Raw genomic sequence first — 15,033 nt, 5'->3', positions numbered from 1 at the left:
TGTTCGGGTTGCTGAATGTGCTGCAAATGGGGCCCAGGAGTCATAGCGGGTTGGCGTTGGAAGTTGGCCGGTGAGTTCTGCGCCGGAAAAGGTGAGACAGAAGAGAAAGAGCTTGATCACTGGGAAGTTGGCCGTCGATGTTGTTTTGAGTGCTCGATTCTTCTTCGCTAGCTTTCCGCTTTGTCCCACGCTGTCCTATGTACATGTTCTGAGCTGTCTCCATACACTGAGCCATGTTGCGGCCTATAAAGGATGTTTAGTTTGGGGGATCGGAGGTAGTGGCTACTCTACTTACCATTCGGGAGTTGCATTTGCATCCAGTTTGGCTCAATATGGCGAACTAGATTCTCCAAATATTGGACATCTAATTGACTGTGTTTGATTATTTCGGCAAGGAGATGCCGCTGGAGTTTGGTCAGTTGAAGAACTTCAGGAGGCTAGTATGGCAAGATATACCTTCTCCTGATCATTAAATGGCTCCATGCTGAGATCTTTTCTTGGAAACTACCTTGGTGAGAATGAGGTTTGGAATAGGCCCAAAAGTAGATGTTGATGTGAATTCTCATAAAGTCTCAACCACGAGAAGAAGTGAAAGTCCATCGAGGACTAGATCCTCTTTCTGCGAAAGTCTTTACAAAGCGAATGTCGTCTCTGGGCGCTTCCGTCAATAGACTCATTGGAGGTTGATGGCAAGGCGCGAAAGGATCGAAGAGTTTGTGGAATCTTGTGATATATTGTATTTAAGGGCCACGATATAGCCTATCGATGGACCCAGCCAACTGGCTTGGAGACGTCGGGTACGACGAAAGGAAGCGACTCGCTCAAGATGCTGCGGTACATGTGATAGCGGATGGATGAAGAAGCGAGGATTGCTACTTCTAGCCAGACGCGGGAACACAAGGTCTGGACTGAGATTCTCTCTGTGCTGGAACCTGTAAAAAAACGAAGAGAGTCGTTGATAATTCCTGGGTAAAGTTGCAGGTTTTGAGAGGATATTGCCTGGTGTAGTGAGATTGCCTTATGGGGTGCGTTTTCGACCGGTTCTTAAAGTCCCAAGTCTATTCTTGAGCGGAGCGGGACTTGGTTTCGCTAACTTGTGAAGTAATAAAGGTGAATCTTGGGGAGATTCCCTTGACAAGGGATGCTCGTTTGTGTAGATACCAGATCACACTGGCGATGTTAATATAACAAGAACCGCAATGGTGAATATAGGTAGTAGGTAGGTAGGTTTTGGTGACAATGCTGGTGCAAGTAGACTAACGGGCGAGAGACAGATAATGACAGACTCAGTGTCAGTGTCAGACCCTGGATGCCTCCTATAAGGCAGACAGAGGGTGCACAGAGACAACGACTACCTAATTCGGATCGAAGCCGCCAAATAGATTAATCGGGTTGCCCAATATTCAAGTACCGCCTCAGCCCGTTTGTAAACTGCTGCACATGATATGGTAGATAGCGCGGGAGTGGCCGAGAAAGCAATGCACAAGATCCAATGCGATCCAGCACCTTTCATCTCATTATCCCCTGATGAGATGAGATGCAATGCGATGTAATGAGATTGTGCATGCGCAGTGCATGTACATGTGCGTGTGTTGCGTGGTACAGCTTAAGCCGATTCCTGGATCTGGAAATCCTCCTATCCATGTTTGTGAGTGAGGCGCTGATCTGATATGATTATGACTATGACTACCACCAATCTTGGATGGCAAATCAAGCTGACAACCAAAAGGCTTATTGATTTGAGTAATTGCGTCGAGAGGCCTCTAAATGTCTCACTTGGAGAGCTCCAATTTGCCCATAGTCCCTGTTTCTTTAATGACTGTGACCCTGCCATGATGCACCACTGCAGCAGTCACTCCTCGGACAAAAAATAGGTGCATCAGGACGGGTCTAAAGAGAACTCAAAGGACCAATCCCGCTAGAACCTGGAGGCGCCTGACTCGGAGTAGGGGGCTTATCGAAGGGGGCCTCTGTAGACGGTAGACACATACTCCATGTCCCGTGCTCACAGGCTCAGCCCATCGATACACACCAACATGGATTTGGCGATGTTCCATTGGCTTCTCGCGTATGCGGCTGGTGCCGTATTTGTCCTTGTTCCATCCATGCCCATGATGGATGTGGCCACCAACCAACGATGAGCTCAGCCTGGTTTTAGAGTGTAATGTACTGTAGTATCCTGTGCAAGGCAAAGTCAGCGACTATTAATCAAGAGTTGCCAAGCTATTTACCGTCAGGGTTGGGCAAGGGGCTGTTGGTGCAACTCTCTGGAACCTGAAGAGATGGGCTGAGGCCTATTGGCCAGTTGACGACGGGTCCGTGGTTTCAGGCCATTATTCTCAAGAGTTTGTTGTCTCTTTGTTGCTGTTGAAGAGAAGAATGACTGGTCATTGATTTGGTGGTCGACTCGTCGTATTTCGCCGGAGTAGCACTGGCCAACTGTTCGTCAAGACTCCAGGCCGGTACGTAGACTCTCAGCAATCTGATGTAAGTCCAAAGACTGCATCACTTCAACTTTCAAGTGACAGTTCATTATTGCATAAAAAAAGAATAGGCAGGGCGTTAATCAACCGCGTTAGACAAGAGAGCACATCTCCCTTTTATAACCAGGCCCAGCCATGGCGTTGATCTTCTAGACAGGCATTAATGCACAATGAGCTGGCAACGTCTGACTGGGCCCTATTCGAAATAGCTAAGAATGAGAGCCATGATTATTGTTCAGGCTATAATACCAAGCGATTAATTGCATCATAGGAAGCAAAATTCATAAAACCAACAATTAATTAACTCGTGAAGTTAACTGATCTCGTCGATTGGCATTGATAAGGCCTGGATACAATATCACGGACTACTCCATCTTACGCCCATGGAATAGCCCACCGGATGGTTCCGACGAGCAGATTCAAGATCGAAGCCTCCACGATATAATATCTTCTCCCTCTCTCAAATCTTCAGTTCTAATCCGTCAATACTATACTCCAATTCCATCATGCAACGCATTGTCTCGAGCTCCATGCACGTGATACAATCTCTTACAACAGCAGCCGGCCGACAATTTCGTCATCGCTCGTTCTTGATTAACCTGAAAGCTTCAATGTCCTCGGTATCAAGAGCTCGCGTAGCTGTGCTTTACCAAAGTCTCGACCCTCCCGTTATTGATGGGATTCAGAAACCAAAGAAGCCCGGAGGTTCGTAGATTTATCCTTTCTTTGCCCAATTCACTGTGTTTGCTTAACTGTGTTCGCAGGTTACATGGACTCCGGCGCCGATATCGCCTACAACTTGAGCCTATCACCGAACGTCGAAGTTATCTGCCCTCACAATGATCCCAACCCAAGTGAACAAGCTGGATGGTCGTTTCCCGATACCGAGGATGGTATTCTAGAGGCTGTCAAGAAGGGCGCAAGCCATATATGGGCCAACACGATCCTCTTCTCTTCGCATCCTCTTCAAGTATCGGCTCATCTCGCTGAGCATCAAGACCATGTTAAAGTTGTGGGGCAAGGCCCGTTGATTGCTGAACGATATGACGACAAAGAATTTGTTAACAATCTACTGCGGAAACTTGGCGGGTTTACTATGCCACGAGCATGGACCATAAATGAGAGCCAAGGTACTCAAGGGATTCTCGAGAAGCTTAACCTCCCTTTCCCGATTGTCGCAAAGCCTATACGTGGCCGTGGCAGCCATGGCGTTCGTGTCTGTCGCAGCTTGAAGGAACTCATTGAACATGGACATGCCTTATTTAAAGAGTCACCCTCTATCATGTTGGAAGAATATCTTGCCGGCGAAGAGGCGACTGTTACGGTTATGCCGCCTATCTCTAGAGGAGGTAGATACTGGGCATTGCCTGTTGTGACGCGTTTCAACCACATCGATGGCGTTGCTCCCTACAATGGCGCCGTCGCAGTCACAGCAAACTCAAGGGCGATAAACGCCGCGGAGGGGACCCAGGCAGCATACAAACAGGTAGCAGAGGAATGCGAAAGGGTGGCACAAGAGTTGGCAGTGACAGCGCCGATTCGAATTGATGTCCGCAGATTCAAGAACTCGGCCGACTCCAAGTTTGTCTTATTTGACGTGAACATGAAACCGGTTTGTTCTGTCCTTCCCGAAGCGCTCGAAGTGTGGCTAATGACTTTTGTTTACAGAATATGACGGGTCCTGGTCGGCCTGGGCGCGAGGATCAAGCAAGTCTCACCTTGTTGGCTGCAGAGGCCCTGGGTTGGGACTACCAAGAGTTGCTGAGGCGCATTTTGGGTACCTCGTCCACGTTGAGGACGCTCAGAGACCTAAAGCCTCGAGAATCGGTGTGAATTGATATGAAATGATATAGTCACTGATAGTAGTAGGTTAAAGGTTGTTCGCAGTGGCTTACTACTGAGCTGTACGCAACTGGAGGAATAGCAATTATGGCGCGCGTAGTTGCCTCGGTCGGGCCTTTTGCGTCGGGCACTCGGGGCCATAAAATTCCGACAAAAGATGCTGCTTGCTATTTGCTTTGCCTTGGGTTTGTCCTGGGTCGGAATGAGTGTTCTCGACTCGAATTGGCTTTGTCCCTCCCGTCGTCTTTTGTAATCGTCGATGCACGGTCTCAATGTGCCCTGGCTTCTTTGTCTCGCCCCGTCGCTTTTTCCCGTGACCGCTTAACGTTAAGCCCGGATTTGGCCTACATACATCAAGTCACCTCTCTCAGGCCTCTTCTCGCCTTGCCTCGCCTCTTCACTTTCTGCTTCGTCCCCCGTAAGGTCCCTTGCCTTGCAATAGATGCGCCTGGGATATACCCGCTCCACCAACTCCGCGTTCACACTCCACCCTTTTTGCTGTCTTGGGACGAGTCATTCTTCGCGTTCGCATTGACCTCTCGACACGTCCTGCTCCTTCGCGACAGCCCAGTACCTTCGATAAATCCCGAGACCACGCTCCAAACCTGGCCTTTGTGCTATTGCTCCTGATGTACTAATGGAGGATGACGAGTATACGACCAGCAAAATGGAGGAAATTAAGCTTGAGGAGGGCACAAACGGCGCGCAGGTGAAGCAGGAGGAGAGGACTCCCATGTCTGTCACGAATGGCGGCCAGGAAGAATCCCGATCGCCGAGCGCTTCTCATGATGGCGTCAAGTCGCGCAGTGGAAGCGCAGACACACCGAGCTCAAACAGGCCCTCAAAGCTCTCTCGGAAGGCTTCTCAGAAGTTGGCAGCCAGCCGCGAACCCGTCCTTTTCGACCACCTCCCCGACATGACCGCCGAATCTTGTAATTTCTTTCAGCTCATTCCCGATTGCCTATACGGCTCAAAGCACCTTGGATCTACAGATAACGACGCCTTGGACTGCGAGTGTCGGGAAGAATGGCGTACGTTGCCCACACTGAGCCCTTGTGGTCTGGTGCTATGCTAACTTTTCTCTACAGACGATGGCGAAAATATTGCATGCGGCGAGGACTCGGACTGCATTAATCGAGCGACAAAAATGGAATGTAGCGCTGAGGCTGGAAATTGTGCAGGGGGCTGCCAGAATCAGCGGTTCCAGCGCAAGCAGTACGCCAACGTTTCTGTCATCAAGACCGAAAAAAAGGGCTTTGGCCTCCGCGCTGACTCTGATCTACAAGCCAATGACTTCGTCTTTGAGTACATTGGCGAAGTTATCAATGAGCCTACCTTTCGCCGTCGAATGATGCAGTACGACGAAGAGGGTATCAAGCATTTTTACTTCATGTCGCTAAACAAGAGCGAGTTTGTGGACGCAACAAAAAAGGGCAACTATGGTCGCTTCTGCAATCACTCTTGCAACCCCAACTGCTATGTTGATAAGTGGGTGGTTGGCGACAAACTCCGAATGGGCATTTTTGCCTCGCGCAAGATCCAATCCGGGGAAGAGTTGGTGTTTAACTACAATGTTGACCGATATGGTGCTGACCCCCAACCCTGCTACTGCGGGGAAGCCAATTGCGTGGGATTCATTGGAGGCAAAACACAAACTGAGCGAGCAACCAAATTGCCTGTTGCGACTGTCGAGGCTTTAGGTATCGATGGAGGTGACGGTTGGGATACTTCCGTGGCAAAGAAGCCTCGAAAGAAGAAGCCAGATGAGGACGATGAGGAATATGTCAACAGTATACCTTCGCGCAGTCTCAACGAAGACGACGCGCGAAAGGTCATGGCTGCTCTTATGCAATGCAAAGAGAAATGGATTGCGGTGAAATTACTGGACCGTATCCTGCGGTGCGACGAGGAGCGCGTCATCCACTGTGTTATGCGTATGCACGCTTACCAAATTCTCAAAACAACACTCAACACCTTTATCGAGGACCACAACGTTGTCCTTCAGGTTTTGGATATCCTCGACAAGTTCCCACGCTTGACAAGGAACAAGATCCAGGACTCCAAGATCGAGGCCACGATCGAGGGTCTGACACGATCCGAGCACGAAGACGTGGCTTCCAAGTCAAAATACCTTCTCGACGAGTGGAGTAAGTTAGAGGTGGCGTACCGAATCAGACGACGCAAGTTCGACCCCAACGCACCAGCTGCAAACTCATTTGAGGAACGACGCGGTGCAGGTCGAGACGAGGAGGTAGCGCAATCTTCAAAGACAGCGTCACCACAGACCATTGACGCACCGAAGGGTCCTCGAAACAGCATGCCGCAAAGGAATGTTGCTTTTTTTCAGAACGGCGGGCGCCCTCGTAGGCCCCCATTCAATGGTGGGCTTCCTCAAGGATGGTTCACCGCCAAGGATGCTGCAGGAAACACTTATTTCTATAACAAGCAGGGCGCCACAACGTGGCAGCGACCTACCCAACCTGTAGCGGAACCTGCTGTCAAGGCACCGTCCAAAGCTATGAAGGAGCAATTGGCGATCCAAAGTATTATCAACCAGGTCACTGAGAGGGGAACACCTAAACATACTTCAGTTTCGACCCCCAAGACGGCGGATACGCCACCCAAGGAGGTGAAGGAGGAGAAATGGCGATCTCTTCCAGTCGAAAAACAAATGAAGATATACGAAAACACGGTTGGTTGCATTCGAATTCTGCTAAGGACTTTACTCACAGGTTGCTAGGTGTTTCCCCACATCAAACATGTCCTCGACAAATTCCATCACAAACTTCCTAAGGAGGAGCTGAAGCGCTTTGGTAAAGAGATAGCTAAGAAGCTTGTCTCGTCCGACTATAAGAACAACCGGGTCGGCGACCCCAATGCACCACTAAGTGAAAAGCAAGCGAGGAAAATGAAGCAGTACGTCAAAGACTTCTTGGACCGTGCTGTTAAGAAATTCGGTGATCAGCAGAAACCAAGGGCGGGCGAAAACGCAGATACCCAGATGAAAGGTGACCAAGGCCCCAGTGCTGCAGGAAGCAGGACTGGCTCCGTCGCTGGTGGGCTTGAGGGTACATCTTTAGTTAAGGTTAATGGGACTCCAGCTGATGGGCTTGACGCTGCCACGGCATCGGATAATGAGGGCAGTGGTTCTCTGGGAAGCCCTGAACGTAAGAGGAAGAGGGAGTCGGAAGTAGAAGGCCCGCTATCGATATCTCCATCTGATGGGCCAAACATGAAGAGGTTAAGAGAGGATGAGTTGGATGCGCCCAGCCCTCCTCCTCCTCCACCGCCTCCTCCGCAATCAGCCATGGAAGGTGTTGTTAATGCTGAACAGCAGGCTCTTCGTGAGCAGGAGGAAGCATTAATGAGGGAGAACGAGGAGGCACAAAGGCTTGAAGACGAGGCCAACCATACGAATGATCTGGAGGACGCCACTAGAGGCGCTGAGAAAGATTTGCTGGATGCTTCCAACGAGCTGTCTCGCCTGAATCACGAGGCTAGAGGGATTGGGTCACAGAAGACGTCAGCTTAAAGCACGAGCAAAAGGGTTGCAGAACAGGATCTGCTGAGCCCCTGGCACTGCAGTCTACGGATAGGAGCACTAATGGAGCTTGGTTGGGACATAATCACACTTGCATTTCGGGAGTTAAAGGGCCAATACCAGGCGCACTGTACCATCACTATATAATCGGCGAACAGCCTGTATATTTTGGACCCTGTGTTCAATGGGCAATCCGGGGGGGCAGCGTTGGCCGCATATTCTACTGGGCTTGCTACTCGAACAATTCGAGTGGCAGAGACATTTCTTGGCGTTGGGGGTTGTCTTGATGCCTGATATTAATATCATACCGTTCTGGTGTTTCTGAGAGTCGTGCTTCATCATGGGTCGATTATTGGCGTTCAGGCGCAAGAAATCCATCCAGTCGGTCATCTGGTACAGGAACATCCGCTTGGGAAATAAACACGGAAAGCTTGGAGTCGAGATATCCTTGGCAATATGCCGATTAAAATAAAGTCCCACGTTTTCGGAACTCAATTCTGTTTCTCAGCATTTCTAATTTTGCTGTCCTATAACACCAGACTCCAATTATGCTGTTTCTATTCGTATTACAACATCTCAATCCTCATCGTCAGATGAATCATCGCCCTTCCGCCTCTTCTTTCCGACCACCGGAGCGATATCTTCTTTCCTTTTGAACACAAAGCTCCTCGATGCCCTCTCCTCACCCCTCCATCCACTTTCGCTCACTTCACCCTTCGAGTTCCTCACGACGCCCAGCGTTCGTGCATGTTTATACCCGCGGTATGCGCGAGCCTGGAAGCGAAAGCTGCGCTCAACTTGCAGACCAGCATGACGAGCGAGATCTCGGACATTCCAAAGGGTGTATGGCTCACCCTCGAATAGTGTTATGACAATGGCAGCGTCTGGGGCAAGCGCCGGAATGGCGCGCTCGAAGAAGGAAACGAGAAGGGATTGGTTATGGCGAACTTGGCGATTCACGTCAGTGGACTTTCCGCCGACGTGAGGAAAATTGAATATGATGCGGTCGAAGCGAGCGCGTATGAGTGAATTAGGAAGCTTAGTAGCGTCGATGTTGTAGAGGAGTTTGTTGTTGGGAGTGAGTTTTCGCTTAGGTCTTGGTGGTGCGTTGGGATCGTCTGAGTCGTAGTAGTCGTCTTCCTCGCTGTCGCTTTCGCCATTGGTGTCCTCGCCTTCGTTCTGGTTACCTTGGCTAGTTTCGCCTGCTTCTGATTCTTTGGCAGACGTCTCTTTGTCTTCTTTATCGGCCTCTTTGGTGTTGGGAGCATCACCGCGGATCACGGCGATGTTGTCCTCAACGTGGGGGTACTTGGACAGTAATTCCTCGACATCCTTCTCCAGAACCGTAGCAGTAACATTTGCACAGCCATGATGCTGAATGATAGACGCTGCGAAACTCAAATCGCCTTCACCCACGAGCAGTATGCGGTGGTGGGGCTCGAAGGGTATCGTTGGCTCATCATCACTCTGATGCTGTTGCTTGCCTTTGCCCTTCTTCGCGGGGCCATTGGGCGTTTTCTTCTGGTCGGATTTGTTCTTCTGGGGAAGTTTCTTTGGACGCGCATTCGGCGCATTCTGTTGCGACAGCTTCCGTTTCTTGCCCATGGTGATTTCGGAGGTTGAGGCTCTATCGCGACGTCACGTCACGGTTGAATGCACGTGGTTGAAGCCCATCTACCTTATTAACCTGAAGCAACTTACGGTTTTTTTTGTCTTGCGGGTACGTACTGGATCTGTGTGTGGGGTGGTATGATTGGTTGACACTGCAGCGGCACCGTTTGTTTAGTTCCCGGGAGCTTCCATGGGTTGGGCTGACTCCAGTGCAAGGCGAGTCTGTAAAATGCGGGGCTGAAGATGAGTTTATTATGAGTGTCTAGGGTGAGAGATGATAAGACGATGAGAATGAGATTGTGCATGAAAGTATCAGCACAGCACAGGAATACGCGGAATATATTAGTTCTGGAGGACAAGTCTCATCTATGTTGTTCTCCATGAATTCTGGGTATGTAATGGGTCTCTTCGTTCTAAGCGTTACGCTTTTTGAACGTACTAATAGTCACCTGGGTATTTTGACCTTGGAAGACCCAGCTTGAAAGACAAAAAACAGCTACCTGATAGTCTAGAATGGCATGCAGTTGACCACTGTAAAGTTCTAAATATTCACAGAATTAAACATAATTGATCAGATATAAGACTCGCCACGTTGATCGTGGCGTCTTAGGTGAGCTGAAGTCGGAGGACAATAACACCAAGCTGACAGTGCCACAAGCGACGAACATGGGATTGATAGTGACAAGCAGTTGCATCACGTCAAGACAATAGAAATCGCACATGAATAACGCACAATAGTATGCACAGTGACAATAGCAATACCGTGGGTTATCCGAAACTCCAAAGACTGTGTCACAACTGGTGGCGTATTCCAATGCCCATGCCCTGTCTCCCGTCAACAGAAATTGTGAGGCTCCACAGCAAAGTGACAGGATGAACAGCTGTTACAAACGTACGGACGGAGAGTGGTGGGTGCAGCAGTTTTCCCTGTATCAAGTGCAACTCTTGCTGTTGTTCCCGCGCTTCCGAAAAGATTCAGTAACCCGATCTCGTGCGAGTGAAAGAATGATAGGCCGGGAGGGTCCAAATCATCGAACATCAGCCGATTATCTCCATGACTAGGCTGAACCGTGAACATCCATGATATCCTGATCATCCACTGTTATTCATTGTTGTCTGCTTCTTGCGTCGCATTGTACAGAACATACCTTTGGCTAACCCGCATAACAAAAGTCTTGGTGAACCTCCGCCTGCATTGTACCTAGATTAGGTTACCTAGGTATGCAATGCGGGCATTGAGGTGCTTATTCACAATGGAAACAAACCCAACTCTGCGGTACCTCAGAGTCAAGCCTCACTCACATCGAGAGAATACGGAGTGCTCCTTGCAGAATGCCAAAGCACTGACAGGGGTCACGGAGCCGCGGTGAACGGAAAATCAAGGGTACCGGGCCAATCATTTGACTCAAAAGTGTCCTGGAAGTGCCCGAAACGGCTTAGGGTGATATCGATGGGCGTGGCTGGTGGATTTCCGATCATCAGGGGTGTATAATTTCTGAGGGCATTTAGCAGACTCTACAGCGGCCTGCAGCGCACTTACAGTGGCAGACAGATTTACCCCCGCTTTTATTGGCTTGTTTGGCGCATTGGATTCACCCGTTTGGGTCATGCTGCTGGGGGACCGGTATTATTGGGAAAAAAAGGGACTCGAAGTGCTTCTCCGTCTCATTCATTACATTAGAACCTCCTTCATATTCACGACTTCAACGACTCGGCACGCCAGCTGATCACTGCTACTCATCATCCTCTACGTGATACCGAGCTGGCCAATCTCACGGATTAGTCAATTTTTGCTTCAGCTGCTGTATTGCTGTTGCAGTTGCGTGGCACTTGCGGTCACTGCCAGCAGGCAAAAACTTCTGATCTATACGTACCTCACACCTCCAGACCTGGTCTCTCAGATTCAGATTCAGATTCCTCCACTGTCACTTCACTTCACTTTCATCCTACACCCGTAATCATCTTCCTTCTCCTCTACCACAGCGCGCCTTGTTTTTCATATCCTCTCCCCTTCAACGCACGCGGCTACTTGTCTCTCTTTGTTCTCCGCGTTTCTGCTACGAACAAGGTCTTTCATCGCGCCAAAAGTCACGTACGGCCTCTGCGCTCTCTTTCATTACCTTGCTCAAGGACTACCCAGGTACTTCACTCCCCCTGTCACTGGCGCGTGGCACATTCTCACACCTTTAACCTCCAGAAAAAGCTGGTACCCGGCCCGCTACTTTGCTTTACTTTACCTTGCTCTGCTTTACTTTGCTCTACCTCACCTCACATCACCTACCAACACCACCATTTACCTTTTCTCCTCACCTCTAGCTACATGACCCATTGTACTCATCATGCCTGAGAACGATTCTCCCGCAAGGGAACCTTCCACTCGTGGTCGTGGCCGCGGCGGAAGAGGTCGTGGTGGACGAGGTAGAGGTGGTGGCAGAGGTGGCTCTACAGCCGCTCTATCCAAGGCGGCTACTGCAAAGGCTGGCCGTGGTGGCTCACGACGAGGCCGAGCAAAGAACTTTGCCGATTCGCGCGTACAGGCTGCTTATGAGCGTCAACGGCATCTGAAAGCAAATTATCAAGCTGTTGCTCACGCGCTGAAGCCCGCCCTGCAAGAGCTGGCTGAACGCACTATTGATGATGCTCTTCAAAATCCAGACAAGTATAAACTTGTTCAGGAATTCATACCTGCCATGGAGGAGCTCCAAGCAAACCTCGATGCCAAACTCGCCGAGCACAAGCGTCGTCTGGACAGAGACCTTCAGCTCGCCCAACATTTGCATGAAGCCGACAATTACGTCGCTGAACAAGAATTCCAGGTATGTCGCTCTCCTCTGACGTGACCCAGTCCCGTACCCGATATTTCTATGAGGCTCTTGGCAATTTACTCACACAACCACTCCCCACAGAACGGCCTTGATGAGATTGAAGAACAGTTCTACGAATCACAAGAGAACCGTGCTCGAATTCTTAATTCCTTGTATGACAAGAACCTTCCCGTCGATGTAAGTCAGAGTTTTTCTTCAGACTTTTCTGTCTCTACTCTACCTTCTTTCACCACTTGGCTTTCCCCAACTTTAATTGATTATCTACCCATTACGGTAATTGGGGGCGCAACAGCTGACACGCACAACGCAGATTGCCGATGATCAGTATGAGTACAAGGTTATCAGCGATGAGCATTATGACGAAGAATTTGGAATCTACGAGTGCTACCAAGATGGCCATCTCGTCCCTTATCCTTCTCGTGTCCAAGGCACTTCCATGTGGCGAAAGGGACGCGAGAACGAAGCGGCTGCTACAGCTGCAGTTACAACCGCTGCCACCGCTTCTTCAAAGGGCCGTGGGCGTGGCCGTGGTGTCAACAAACGCAGGGCCCAGGACCAACCAGACGGTCAACCTACTCCCAAGAAGAACACCAGAAGCAACGCTGACGATGGCGCATCTGTTGCTGCTCCCGCTCCTGCTAAGGGTCTTCTCGCTTCCGCTGCTGAAGCCGAGGCGACACCCGAGGGCACTCCAGCTGAGTCAGAATCAGCGCCAGGGACTCCAGAGCCTCCCGCTCTTGTCAATGGTATCACTCCCGCAGCTGCTGCTCGGGCTCAAAGTAAATTGCCTGCTCGTGAAAGGAGCCCCCCGTTGCCAAAGAACATGGGCGATGAAGATCCGTGGGGCTACCGCATATATAACCAGAAGCCATCTATGCGAGAAAAGGGCATTAACAGTCGCCTTTTCTGCCCTCGTACCTTTGAGTTCAATGACTGGGAAATAGGCTTCAGGGACTCCACGAATGACTCCAGCAAGGGTCATACACATGCAAAGCGTGGCAAGTACCTCAACACTCCTAACAGCAACGGCCTTCACGTCGATCATTGGTGCAATGGCTACGACTTCTCAACTACAGTTCCCGAAGATTTTGATCAAGACACGGTCAAGCGCTTTGGTGTGCACCCTAAGTATGGTGTTATCATGAAAGACGCACCTGTTCCCGAGGTCGAAAAGACTCCACACGTCATGCCAGGGAAGCCTGTTGTCTATATTGCGAACCCTTCGGGTCGGATTGCTCATGCTTCACGTTCATTCCTCAAGACTACCAACCACCGTCGTTCGGATGATAACCCATACCGCGCCAAGATTGGGGCTTCAATGAGACGATTTTGCAAACTTGAAGAGGTCGACCCTGAAGAGATCTCTATATCTGAATATGTTCGTTCTGATGAGGTTTTGCGAAGCAGATCTTTGGGCACTGCCGCCAAGGAGCTTGAAGTTAGACCTGTTGTCAGCCGAGTCGCTTCTGAGTCTCAAGAGCCAGAAAGTGAGGAACAAGAGCCCGAGGGAGAGGACGCTGAAGCCCCTCAACCCGAGACTGGATTCACTGACCTCGCCGTTCTTGCCTATGCTGGTGCTTTTCTTGAGACTGAAGAATCGAACAAGGCTCCCAAGCCTGCGCCTAAGCCAGCTCGCTACGACGCTATTCGTGATGTCTTCACTGACTCAAAGCCTGCTCCTGCTCCTACGCCCGACACCAGTTCCAGCGTTGGCCTCGATGTTTTGGCTGCCTTGAGCAATGTTGTAAGCACTTCCAACGAATCCGCTCCTATCCGAGAGGCCGAACCAGTCTACGACACTGCTCCAGCAACCGAACTTGCTATGAGCTACGAGCCAGCATCTGTCCCCGAAGCGCCTTCTATGCTTGAGCCATATGGTACTCAGGAGCAACCATCCTACCGTGATGCCATGTCAAACGGCATGGGACCTGGCCCCGTTTCTTCTCATGGAATGCTTGAACATGACCCCCGAAGCTCCGTCTCTCAGACTAATGAGCTCCCGCCTGTCACCCCAAGCCAGGCTCCTATTGACCCTCGATACAATCCCAGCCCTGTCGAGGTTCCCCAAGGGTACATGCACCAGCCCCGCGCGCAGATGTCAATGCAACCAAGCGGCCCAGTGCATGGTCATCCTGGAGAACCCATGGCCTATCCACCTATCCAGGAACACAATGTTTCACAGCATCCGCCAGTGCGACATCCGGATTACCCTCCCCCCCACCCATCTCAGGGCCCTCCAGTTCAGGATCAGGGGGCATACCTGTCACATAGCAGCTACCCGAGCACAGACCCCCGTGATGCTCACATGGCTGCCGGTCGTCCTATCGATCCCGGGTACTCTCCGCGCCGTATGAGTATCTATGGTGCTCCCGAGCCGAGCTACTCCCGTGCGTACTGGTCGCAACCTCCTCCCCCGGGACCAGCACCTGCCGGGCCTTCAAATGCTCCTCCCGGACCTCCGGGACCAGCACCAGGCCCAGTATCGTCTCACTATTCATCCCCAGCCCCTCCCCCAGCGCGGATCCCGTTTTCTCACAATGGCAGCGCCGAGCCTCTACCACCTCTGCGACCTTCGCGAGGACGTAACCAGTCTCTTCAGGATGAGGCACTGTTGGAACCAAGCTTACGATCCTCCGGTTCTTACTACCCGCCCGGTCCTCCTCGCTCTTATCACCGAGGGTACCCTGGCCCCGAGCCACATGGGCAACCACCGCTTCAGCCGATAGCGACT

General features: G+C 50.8%; 5 protein-coding genes across 6 annotated transcripts; 3 read left to right on the top strand and 2 right to left on the bottom strand.

The window, feature by feature from the left end:
- Positions 1-40: 40 nt before the first annotated feature.
- Positions 41-483, bottom strand: FOXG_09336 (uncharacterized protein; the record flags this gene model as incomplete). The annotated part of the gene is made up of 3 exons (XM_018388452.1): positions 41-243; positions 296-404; positions 457-483. 3 exons carry the CDS (start codon positions 481-483, stop codon positions 41-43), a joined length of 339 nt encoding a protein of 112 aa, XP_018246517.1.
- Positions 484-2,989: 2,506 nt separating this feature from the next.
- FOXG_09335 (uncharacterized protein) lies at positions 2,990-4,316 on the top strand (the record flags this gene model as incomplete). Its single annotated transcript, XM_018388451.1, has 3 exons — positions 2,990-3,188; positions 3,248-4,095; positions 4,152-4,316. The coding sequence occupies 3 exons, from the start codon at positions 2,990-2,992 to the stop codon at positions 4,314-4,316; spliced, it is 1,212 nt and encodes a 403-aa protein (XP_018246516.1).
- A 646-nt stretch (positions 4,317-4,962) lies between these two features.
- Positions 4,963-7,857, top strand: FOXG_09334 (histone-lysine N-methyltransferase, H3 lysine-36 specific; the record flags this gene model as incomplete). Its single annotated transcript, XM_018388450.1, has 3 exons — positions 4,963-5,356; positions 5,414-7,017; positions 7,066-7,857. The coding sequence occupies 3 exons, from the start codon at positions 4,963-4,965 to the stop codon at positions 7,855-7,857; spliced, it is 2,790 nt and encodes a 929-aa protein (XP_018246515.1).
- A 452-nt stretch (positions 7,858-8,309) lies between these two features.
- On the bottom strand, positions 8,310-9,575 carry FOXG_09333 (uncharacterized protein). The gene has a single exon (XM_018388449.1). The coding sequence runs from the start codon at positions 9,469-9,471 to the stop codon at positions 8,443-8,445; it is 1,029 nt and encodes a 342-aa protein (XP_018246514.1). The 5' UTR covers positions 9,472-9,575; the 3' UTR covers positions 8,310-8,442.
- A 1,583-nt stretch (positions 9,576-11,158) lies between these two features.
- FOXG_09332 (uncharacterized protein) lies at positions 11,159-15,028 on the top strand (the record flags this gene model as incomplete). Of its 2 annotated transcripts, XM_018388448.1 has the most annotated exons (5): positions 11,159-11,617; positions 11,675-12,293; positions 12,384-12,479; positions 12,613-14,884; positions 14,925-15,028. In XM_018388448.1, exons 2-5 carry the CDS (start codon positions 11,817-11,819, stop codon positions 15,026-15,028), a joined length of 2,949 nt encoding a protein of 982 aa, XP_018246513.1. In that variant the 5' UTR covers positions 11,159-11,617; positions 11,675-11,816. The 2 variants fall into 2 exon arrangements, with proteins under 2 accessions (XP_018246513.1, XP_018246512.1); XM_018388447.1 differs by having other exon boundaries at positions 11,159-12,293.
- Positions 15,029-15,033: the final 5 nt, after the last annotated feature.

The sequence above is a fragment of the Fusarium oxysporum genome, chromosome 9 (assembly GCF_000149955.1).
Source record: "Fusarium oxysporum f. sp. lycopersici 4287 chromosome 9, whole genome shotgun sequence".
Classification (NCBI taxonomy): domain Eukaryota; kingdom Fungi; phylum Ascomycota; class Sordariomycetes; order Hypocreales; family Nectriaceae; genus Fusarium; species Fusarium oxysporum.
This window is presented reverse-complemented; position numbering and strand designations above follow the sequence as displayed.